Source organism: Dendropsophus ebraccatus, chromosome 8 (genome assembly GCF_027789765.1).
Source record: "Dendropsophus ebraccatus isolate aDenEbr1 chromosome 8, aDenEbr1.pat, whole genome shotgun sequence".
Taxonomy (NCBI): domain Eukaryota; kingdom Metazoa; phylum Chordata; class Amphibia; order Anura; family Hylidae; genus Dendropsophus; species Dendropsophus ebraccatus.
This window is the reverse complement of record NC_091461.1, coordinates 91,977,862-91,989,539: the sequence shown is the minus strand read 5'-3', so window position 1 is coordinate 91,989,539 and position 11,678 is coordinate 91,977,862. Positions and strand designations below refer to the sequence as shown.

The following is an 11,678-nucleotide window of genomic DNA, read 5'->3' as shown; positions in this document are numbered from 1 at the left end:
CCCTGACCCTGCAGATGATCGCATAACACATTACTCTTGACCCTGCAAAACCTCATAAAAAATGCTCCCAGAGAGTAGCTTGCCAATTTCAATGCCCAGAAACTCCTCAAACAGTCATTACTGTCGTCTTCTACCTCACAGAAAGCCCGGGACACAGACAGACCCTGCAGCAAGACAGTCCTGACTGACCTACACCAGCAGCCGCCTCACTACTGCTAAGAACCACTAAGCTCCTCCCACACAAGTCACATGACCGCGACGTCATCAAGGCTACATAGATTCACTTGGAAATATCGTCTACCCTCCAGGAACAGAGTGGAATTCAACTCCTCCCACACACGTGACTCATCACATGGTGATAACATTGTCAGAGGTTCTCCACCGCGCTGAAGCCTATATCTACTGATACCGCAGTGGTGAGGATCAGTGTATACATTGTAATTATAAGAGTGTGTGTGCTCATACATGTATATGTGTTGTGTGTATTACATACAGTGTATACCTAGTGTGTGTATTACATACTATACAGAGTGTATACTATAGTACAGGGGTAGTATATACTGTGTATACCTAGTGTGTGTGTATTACATATTATACATAGTGTATACTATAGTACAGGGTTAGTATATACTGTGTATACATAATGTGTGTGTATTACATATTATACATTGTGTACTATAGTACAGGGGTAGTATATACTGTGTATACATAATGTGTGTGTATTACATACTATACAGAGTGTATACTATAGTACAGGGGTAGTATATACTGTGTATACATAATGTGTGTGTATTACATACTATACATAGTGTATATTATTGTACATGGGGTAGTATATACTGTGTATACCTAATGTGTGTGTATTACATACTATACATAGTGTATACTATAGTACTGGGGTCTCCCCCTGTCACTTACACTTAAACGCCGCGGCGTTTAAGTAGTTAATGACATGCGGCAGCGCGATCGCTGCAGCGTGTCATTACCGGTGAGGTCCCGGCTGCTGATTGCAGCCGGCCCCCACCTGCTATGTAGCGCGCTCCGCTCCGGAGCACGGTTCATAGCGGGAGAAACACCCAGGGCGTACAGTTACGCCCTAGGTCGTCTGGGGACAGACTTCCATGGCGTAACTATACGCCCTGGGTCGTCTAAGGGTTAAAGCGTAACTGTCATTTTTTTTTTTTTTTTGAAACATTAAATATCAACAGTTCAAGCGATTTTAAGAAACTCTGTAATAGGTTTTATAAACCAAAAGAGTTTCCTTCTGGACTGAAAAAGCAATCTCCCAGCCTCCCCCCTCCCTTCAGAAGCAGCAGGATTTCTGTCTCCATTATGTGGCTATGGAGAGGGGAGGGGCTGTTAGGAGTGACTGAGCACGGAGCAGTCCTGCACAGCACAACACCCTGCAATCTTCTCTCAGTAAGTTCATAGATAAGCACTGACCTTTCTGACCCCAGAATCCTGCGGTTTAGGTGCCCAGAGAGTCTACAAACAGCTGACCTTCATGTCACCTCTTCCTGCTCCCTCATCTCCCTCAGCCCCTCCCCCCTTCATAGGCTTACAATGGAGAGAGCAGAACCCGTCTTCACTGGCTTCTCTGTAATAAGGACGTGTTTGCCTGATAATGCACAGATAAGAAGTCAGGGGGGGAGGCTGGGAGATTGCTTCTTGAGTACAGAAGGAGGCTTTATTGGCTGATAAAACTTATTACAGAGTTTCTTAGAATCGCTTATACTACTGATTTCTGCAATAAAAAAAAAATGACAGTTACGCTTTAATACAGCTGTATGTATTGTGTGCATTATATATAGTGTGTATCTATAGCATGTTTATGTACAAAGTTATGCATAATGTTACTATTGCATACATGTTTGTATTTTTGCCTATACAATGTAGGTGTCTGTATACAGAGCACAGTGCCATGAGTAACGGCACCTCTTGTAAAGTTTTTTTATTCTTTAATATGTTAACCAAGCATATTTATTCAACAGTAAATAAATGTAATAGCACGGTGTTGTACATGATGAAGCTGCTGTCCCTGATACTGCAGCTTTCCTCAAGGGAATTAGGCAGAACTGCAGTACCACCCACAGCCACTACAAAATGCCTGGAGCTGTGTCTGGTAGAGATGAGCGCGACTTGTGCATGCTGAGTTGGATCGCTCAGCATTTGAATACCGGTGGCTGAGCGATCTGACTCGAGCATGCTTGTGTCGCACTCGGCCATAGTGCACTTATAAGTGAGCCAATCAGTGGAGGTCCAGGAGTCAAAAATATTTTACTTGATGTGTCCTACAAGCTTTACTATGCTAGTTGGGGTGGGAATACCCATTTAATGGTTGAATAAATTATTATATTTTGTTACATTTATTCAAACTGACCATATATGATCAGTGACACCAGGAGAAGTATTTTTTTGTAAATTTTTTGGGAACATCCTTTTCAGGATGGGACTGGGGTGGAAGTACTAGCAGTGTAACTGTGTTCTGGCTACTTATAAGGCAGACGTGGTAATGGATTTATCCAGGATAAGAAAAACATAGCCACTTTCTTCCAGAAACAGCGCCACTCTTGTCCTCAGTTTTTGCATTGTACTGCAGCTCAGTTCCACTTAAGAAAAATCACGCTCAAGCAGGTTTGGTGATGTTTTTGATAGCAGCCGTGTTTTTATAATTTTGGATAACTCCTTAGAAAAAATTCAAAGCTTTCCATTATAGAATAATTCATATATGGTGTTATCCCAACTTTTCCTAGGACAGCAAACTAAGGATGAACAAGGACAGAAGCGAGATGGCTGACAGGATATTAAACCTCACAATAGAGATCATCTACCTGCTGACTGGAGAGGTGAGGGATTATGGGAATCATGGCACATGCCATTCATGTCTTGTATCATGTAAGAGTATGGTCACACTTTGGAATTCTCGCCGATAACATCCTGTGGATTTCACCGCTGGCTCCCGCTTGACTCTCCGCCCGTCCCATAGACTCCATTCTATGCTCAGGAGGATTTCGCCATCTGCCCAAAGAATTGACATGTCAGTTCTTTGGGCGGATGGCGAAATCCGCCTGAGCATAGAATGTAGTCTATGGGACAGGCAGAGAATCAAGCAGGAGTGAGCGGCGGAATCTGCGGGATGTTATCTGCAAGAATTCTGTAGTGTGCACGTACCCTAATAAAGCAAAGACCTAAGAGGTAAAGAGAACATTTGAAGGTAAATCAGTGTCTTTCTCTCAATGTACAGGATTACTTAGTAGTGAAGAGGATACCTGAAGAAGGTGGAAGATGGAACAGGAGCCAGAATCCTATCACAGGTCCTCAACCTCACTCACAGGTACATGAGGGGAAGAACTACCAAGAGATTCTGAAGCTCACCAACAGGATCACAGAGCTGCTAACCGGAGAGGTGAGTGTTGCTGGGAATTCTGGGACTTTATAGAGAAACCGCAAAGCAGGTGACAGGCTACTGAATGTAGCTTTGTGGTAAAGTGAACCTGTCAGCATGTTCATCACGGTGCTCCAACAGCAGGCAGCATGTTTTACTGACTGGTTATTTTATCTTGCAGTTGTTTCAGTGCCAAAGATTTGTAATTTCCTTCTATTAAAAAAAATCTCCTGTCTTTCAGTACTTATCAGCTGCTGTATGTTGTGCAGGAAGTGGTGTATTTTTTCCAGTCTGACACAGTGCTCTCTGCTGCCACCTCTGTCCATGACAGGAACTGTCCAGAGCAGTAGCAAATCCCCATAGAAAACCTCTCCTGCTCTCCAGCCTAGAAAGAATACACCACTTCCTGCAGGACATACAGCAGCTGATAAGTACTGAACGGCTGAATTTTTAAAAGTAGTCACCAAGGGGGCACTTCTGCTTGTGCCGAGTACCTGGACCAACAGCTAGTATTAAAGTTAGGCATGCACTTGCCTATGAAGGGAAAACTGTCCGCTAGAAAAGATGTCTCAAACCATGCCATAGAGGAGCGGCCAGGACATATAAGAACAAAGAATGCCCTAAAGTTAACCTGCCTTGTAGGGGGGAGAGATGCTGGGCTCTGTGATATGAGGTTTGTATGAGTTGGGGCAGAAATAAGCAGAGTAAAAAGCAGAGTAATTCTAGAAAGGACCCGTGGAAAGACATTGAGAGTCCCGCTGACCCTGTCCTTGTAGGCAGCTTTCCCTATACAGTGAAGAGTGACAGCCACCCTGTATTGGTGGGTTGGCAGGACTCCCTTAAATAATTTTCATATATGAAGCAGAAATTCTGGATAATATCAGTATGTAACTTGATGTGTTTTTATCTTCGTGTATATCAGGTTCCTGTACGGTATCAGGACGTCTCCATCTCTCTCTCCATGGAGGAGTGGGAGTATTTAGAACGCCATAAAGATCAGTATGAGGACATTATGATGGAGTGTGACCAGACGCCCACATCACCAGGTAGGAGTAGACCTTTACCTAATTTGAAGTCCCATCCAGTATTTTGTATGTTACCATTAGTGATGACTAGAGAGGAGCGAACCGGGTTCGGGTTCGAGTCGATCCGAACCCGAACGTTCGGTATTTGATTAGCAGTGGCTGCTGAACTTGGATAAAGCTCTAAGGTTGTCTGGAAAACATGGATACAGCCAATGACTATATCCATGATTTCCACATAGCCTTAGGGCTTTATCCAAGTTCAGCAGCTACCGCTAATCAAATGCCGAAAATTCGGGTTCGGAACGACTCGAGCATGCTCCAGGTTCGCTCATCTCTAGTGATGACACTTATTGTTCATATTCGCCGATCATGAACAATTTGCTCCATGATCGGAATGGTTATAACAATAATTTTTGAACATATTTGCACATGTGAACGTTTGTAATTTACGCTTTGCGCCTGATAATCTGTATGCATGTGCGTAGACCAAAATGTACGCTTCTACTGTAAGGCCCCATTCACACGTCCGTGTCAGTTTTTACTGTCAGGGAATCCTGATCAGGAGACCTCAAATGTCATCAGGAAAGTATCAGGATTTCCTGACAGTAATCCGTTTTTACCCTCAGGAAACCATCAGGAAAAACCTTCAGGATTTCCTGATGAGAAAAAAAAAGTAGAAGTGATTTCAATATGGTCTAGTATGTCAACATACATCATAGGTACCCACACAGCCCCTAGTGTACTGTGCCACCATCTCCCCCTCATGTACCGTGCCACCGTGTCCCCCTCATGTACCGTGCCACCGTGTCCCCCTCATGTACTGTGCCACCGTGTCCCCCTCATGTACTGTGCCACCGTGTCCCCCTCATGTACCGTGCCACCGTGTCCCCCTCATGTACCGTGCCACCGTGTCCCCCTCATGTACCGTGCCACCGTGTCTCCCTCATGTACCGTGCCACCCTGTCCCCCTCATGTCACATGTCATCCTCTAATCAGTTGCAGAACTACAACTCTCTTTATGACCTGTCAGTAGGACATAATGGGAGTTGTATTTCTGCAATCTGGATGGTCACAGATGGCAAAAATACAACGCCCATCATTCCCTGCTGACAGGTAATGATTGGAGATGTAACCCGGATGGCCACGGGTTTTAGAACTACAACTCCCATCAAGACCTGTCAGCATGGTATGATGGGAGTTGTAGTTTTGCGACAATCCAGGTTGTACAAATACAACTCCCATCATGCCCCTCTGACAGGTCTTGATGGGAGTTGTAGTTCTGCAACCTGGATGGCCACAACTACAACCCCCATCAAGACCTGTCAGCAGGGCATGATGGGAGTAGTAGTTCTGCAACCTGGATGGCCACAGGTTGCAGAACTACAACTCCCATCATGACCTGTTAGCCGTACATGATGGGAGTTTTAGTTTGGGGAGAGGGGGGGGTCATCTCACCTGTCTCGGCGTCCAGTGCCCGTCCTGGGTAGTAGAGAGGAGAGTTGCCCAGCAGTCTGGTGGCGGCGGGGATGCGGCAGCAGCAGGTGGTACGGGTGAGGAGACCTGTCGGGCAGCATCACCAAGCCGGCCCCGGGGGAGTCGGGGGGTGGAACCGGGTGAGGAGTGCTGTCAGCCGGCGGCATCAGGCATCATCAGGGCGGCTGTGGAGTCCCGGCGGCTGATGTGCAGGAGGACTGGTCCGGTAAGTTTCGGGGTGATTGCACTCTCCCAAGCCACAGGCCATCCGGAGGTCCGGACGCTTTCCTGATGCGCATCAGGAAAGCGTCCGGGGCTCAGGCGCTCCCATAGACTTCTATGAAAAAATAGGACATGTCCTATTTTTTCCGGATCTATTTTCCGGAACGGACACCCTTCCGGAAAAATCCGGAAGGGTGTCCGTGCCTAATGAAAGTCTATGGGTCCGGAAATCCGTCCGGATTTCCTGATAGGAAATCCGGATGGTTTTTCCGGACGTGTGAAGGGGGCCTAAGTTAGTTACAGTTACATCATTTTTTTTATTTTCATGTCCAGGACCTGAACCGAAAATCGGGATGTTCCCTTATTACTAGTTGCCACACACAGACAATTCAAATAATTACAAATGAGTACCAGAAATCTAAATGAATACAAAAAAAGGTCAAAAACTGCATTGGAAAGTTAAAAAATACTGCATGTGATTTTTGAGCACATCCAAACCATAAAAGAAATGTCTTTTATTAATGTCTTTTTATTAATTTGAATTTATGAGTAGATTCATGGCTGTAGGCCAGGGCCGTCAAGCTGTGGTCCTCCAGCTGTTGCAGAACTACTGCTATAAGTGTTTGAGCCACTGCTTTGTGCCTTTTTAAACCTTTGCTAAAGGAATATTCACAATTTCACCATGCTCAAATTTCTTTCTTTTTTTTGAGTGAAAAATAAATATTGTAGAATTTGGCAATAATATTGACCTTTTTCATCCATGCATCCTAGTGATGGTAATGATAAGTGTGGGGTATTGAATTTAGTCATATATGTGGTCTACCCTTGAAGTCCCTTTATAGATGTTTTATGTTTGTTTGTTTTTTGTTTTTTTTAGTTAAATCTTGTAAGACCCTTCAGAAGGAAGGACCACCGGACAGATGCCCTAGTACCCTGTATGACAAGGATTATTTAGAGGAAAATCAGAACCGTACGCAGGATTATCGGGTAGGGAAATAATGCTATATGTTATTTATATTGTATTTTATGAAATGTGCTGGACTAAAATCAGGAGTTAAAGGGATTGTCCATGCTGAGCTTTTTATACATATTTGCTGAGGAATGGGGTAATGAAAAAAATAAGCAGCCACTCCCCTTGCGCCTTTACTACCTCTGGTTTCATAGAGCTCTGGTCCCTATTGTGCAGCATTACTGTGATCTGGGACGTGACCTCACATGGAAAAACAGGCATGCAGCCACTGAGCGCACCTTTGTCACATCCCCAATCCCCAAAGCGCCACACAGCAGGAACCTGAGCTCTCATACCAGTGGCGGTGCAAGATCAGATAAATTAAAGGGGTTATCCAGCGCTACAAAAACATGGCCACTTTTCCCCCTCTCTTTTCTCCAATTCAGGTGTGGTTTGCAATTAAGCTCCATTTACATAACCTTTAATCTTTTTACAATCTGTGTTTTTTATTTATTTATTAGGATACCAATCTGAGTGACATAAAGGTTGTAGAAATAAAAGAAGAACAAGAGAGATATGTGAGTGATACCCAGCTCCATAAGAAGGATGAAATCCCTTCAGATGTCGGCTCCAGTGAGTAATAACCATGACATTTTTTTGCAGAAATCAATAGTCCAGGCGATTTTGAGGAAACTTTGTAATTAGGTTTATTAGCCGAAAAATGCATTTTTATCATGAAAAAGCAGTTTGAAGCTCTCCCCCCTGTATTCATTGTTCTCCTATGGAGAGAGCTAAATAAAAGACCAAAACAGGACAACAAAGAGTTAATCTACAAATACATCACCCTTTATCTCCTCTGACAGTCACCACTGTCCTCTATGACCTCTGATTACTGCTGTCACCAAGCTCTGTGCCTGTAATCCTCTGTTATCTGCTTTCTGCTGCCGGCTAACTTCCTCCTCCCCCCTCCCCTCTCCCTAGAACAGACTGGGTACGTCTGATGCAACAAGTCATAATTTCCTGATTTTTTGCAGTGGATGGAAAAGAGGAGGGAGGGGGGGGGGGACCTGGGAAAAGGCTTTTTAAATGCAGATAATGGCATATTTGGCTAATAAACCCAATTACAAAGTTTCTTAAAATCGCCTGGACTATTGATTTCTGCAAAAAAAAAAAAATTAATAATAATAATAATAAATATATATATATATATATATATATATATATATATATATATATATATATATATATATATAACAGTGACTCTTTAAAGGATACGTCTTCCTGGGTGACACCTCTGTCCCCTATTAGACTCCTGCTCTTCCTTTCACACACCGTCAATACATTCTGACCAAAAGTAGAATATTAGCTCTAACTAAAGGGCAGAAATAATAATAATCACAGAAGAAAAGTGACAGAAGAAGTAGTTATAACCATCCAACACCCTAGATACTATAAAACTAGTAATGTACATATAATTCAGTTCTGACATAGCATATGCCATAGTACATATGTAATTGTCTATCTATTATGGTACTGTCATATGAAACAACCTCATATTTGAGGTTCATGTTCAGTATATAAAAGTAACAAATATAGTTTATCAGAAACCCCATACCAAATTGAGAGGTCAGGAGCAAAGACAGAGTACTACTTACATTAACCAACACCAGCCTTATGCTGTAAGGATAAAAAAAAAAGTTTATTGTGCTAATCCAAGATCTGGGACAGTTATCCGAAGGTACAAGAGGTTTTGTGGGTACAGAGTCGCTTTGAGGCTATGTTCATACGCGGTAAACTCCGCTTGGGGATTTACGCTACTTGCGGCCGGCTACGTACGGAGAGCGAACTTACGCCCGCAGTCTACTTACGCTTCCCGAGTGCCCTGCGTAGCGATCTGACAGCGGTCTTTTACTTGGAAATCTTTGCCTAGCCCCGGACACCCCACAGAACCTTTTGGATCAGCACAAAAAGATAGCAAAATGAAGAAATCACCACTCCGTACGGGACCGCTTGTTACGATACGGGCGTAAGTAACGGCATTTTCGTCCTCAGACAATGGTCTGGTTCATTTTTTACGGCACCGCGTATGATCCTCGCGTAAGTTCTCACGTAGTGTGAACTGTGCCGCCGTATATCGTATACTTTCCATTGTACGCAAACTACGTAAATCTCCGGCCGCTTATTCACGGAGCGCGCTACGTCCGGAGACTTACGTAGTCTGAACATAGCCTAATAATGTACTGTATGACATGTAGCTAGGAACTGAGTAATTGTGGTTTAAAATTAGTTTTTCAATTAATTTTTAACCTTTTTGTGTGGAAAGATGTATGTAAAATTGTTAAAAATGTATAATTTTCATAAAGACTAAAAAAAAAAAAAAAACTGTTTCTGTTTTCAACAGATGGCTGCACCAAAAATGTTATGGGACATCTCCTTTTATCCCCAGTTTATGGAGTAAACAATATGAAAGAAGGCAATGGTGAAGGGAACGCCACAGCTCTTCTTACCACAAATGTACTGTTTGTCCTTCACAGCAGAGATCTATCTACTGCTAACCACAGGAAACTACCATCTGGTCAATTACAGACTGTTCAGCAAAGTACAGATGTTAAAATGTTTCCATGTTTTGAATGCGGAAAATGTTTTAAAAGAAAATCTATTCTTTCGATGCATCAAAGAATTCACAGAGATGAGAGGCCATATTCATGTTCAGAATGTGGGAAATGTTTTCGACAGAAATCTGATCTCATGGTACATCTGAGAAGGCACACAGGGGAAAAGCCATATTCATGTTCAGAATGTGGGAAGCGTTTTATCCAGAAATCGGTCCTTGTTACGCATCAGAAAATTCACACAGGGGAAAAACCATTTTCATGTTCAGAATGTGGCAAATGTTTTACCCAGAGGTCTGATCTTGTTAATCATCATTTAATCCATACAGGGGAAAAGCCATTTTCATGTTTAGAATGTGGGAAATGTTACAATCATAGATCAGCTCTGGCTCAGCATAAAAAACGCATCCATAATAATCTTCAGACTGTAGCAAATGTTATACCTCAGATGTAGTGCACCAAGCAAATCATTGACTATTGTGGATTAAAAATAAATCATCAGAATTCTTTTTTTTTTTCCATTATAAAATGTTTCTCAATATACCATAAAGACTATATTAACTTCAGCAGTTTTGTTGCAAACCACATTGCATGAAGTATTTGGGGACTTCTGCTTCCCTTATCCTCTTTATGGCTGGAGGCCATAGAAATATGCCATCCCTGCACAGGTCCTCTGCAGAACAAACTCCAGATATACCAACACTACACTTGCCACTGTTTCCGCTATAGATTCTCCAGCCATGTTCTATACTTGGAGCTTACAGAGGCACTCCGGGCTGGGGTTATTTTTAGTGTACAACCGGGGAGGGGGTGGATATAGAAGCCGCCAATCACTTACCTCCCTGGTTCCAGCGCTGGATCCCGGATCGCGCCTCCCTGTTCTCCCGTCCGGCTGCCGCTTCCTGGTCTGAGCTGCGGCTTGAGACGTGACGTCTTAAGGCATCTCAGCCATTCAGCGGTCGTAGCGGAGTCCCGCCTCACGGGGAATTCCGCAACAATTCCGCGAGCGCTATAAAATGTGCGGAATCCGTCAGCGGAAATTACGCAAGAATTCCTCAGTGTGCACATACCCTAAGATCGTATGATCGAAAGGTTTCACCTATATCATGTATGCAGTCTGTTTTTACTGTGAAGCTTGAACAATAAAAGAAACTGGACTGTTCCCCAGATTGCTGGCTTGTTTCTATGTGTCTGGACTTGTCTCCTACCAAGCAAATCGGGGATGTCGCCATGTGTCTGCAATTCCAAATCTTGATGATTTGTGTCCCCCAATGCATTCAGCATGGCAGAACAATCCTCAGACGACCATTAATAAACATACCGAGGCGCGTAAGCACATGTATTCCTGCATATTCAATTTGCATTTCATCTATTGATCTGGTGATTTCCATAATTCCATGACTTTTTCTTCTTGGTATTGCAGTTTTATTGTTGAGGAGTGTATATAGAATAGATTCTGGAGCAACATAAAAAGCACACTTTTGATTTATAGTTATATAAAAGAAGGTTCTTTGCTGTAACAGCAATCCTTAGACCAGAAGGATTAGGGTGCGTTTATACAGAGAGATTTATCTGACAGATTTTTTAAGCCAAAGCCAGGAACAGACTATAAACAGAATATGTCATAAAGGAAAGACAGAGATTTCTCCTATTTTCAAATCCATTGCTGGCTTTGGCTTAAAAAATCTGTCAGATAAATCTGTCTGTGTAAAGGCACCCTTACCTCCTCCAGTTTCCCAATTCAGATTTAGGCTATGTTCACTCACAGTATTTTTGCGCAGTATTTTGCAACCAAAACCAGGAGTGGATTGAAAACACAGAAAGGCTATGTTCAAACACTGTTGAAATTTAGTGGATGGCCGACATTTAATGTCAAATAACGGCCATTAAATGGCAGCCATCCGAGTTTTATCAAATTTGGCCTGTAAAAATGTAAAATTATTGAAGTATTCAATCTATTCAATTTAAAAATTGCCAAGAAGTTTACACATAGTTATGGCACATTGTGTGTG

At 42.9% G+C, this 11,678-nt stretch overlaps 1 protein-coding gene across 2 annotated transcripts; it reads left to right on the top strand.

Annotated features, from left to right (window-relative positions):
* The first annotated feature begins 306 nt into the window (after positions 1-306).
* Positions 307-10,843, top strand: LOC138799604 (oocyte zinc finger protein XlCOF8.4-like). 2 transcript variants are annotated; one of them, XM_069981039.1, is made up of 7 exons: positions 307-416; positions 2,759-2,846; positions 3,245-3,406; positions 4,308-4,431; positions 6,983-7,092; positions 7,576-7,687; positions 9,456-10,843. In XM_069981039.1, exons 2-7 carry the CDS (start codon positions 2,769-2,771, stop codon positions 10,118-10,120), a joined length of 1,251 nt encoding a protein of 416 aa, XP_069837140.1. In that variant the 5' UTR covers positions 307-416; positions 2,759-2,768; the 3' UTR covers positions 10,121-10,843. The 2 variants fall into 2 exon arrangements, with proteins under 2 accessions (XP_069837140.1, XP_069837139.1); XM_069981038.1 differs by having other exon boundaries at positions 2,754-2,846; positions 9,456-10,842.
* The last annotated feature ends 835 nt before the right edge of the window (positions 10,844-11,678 follow it).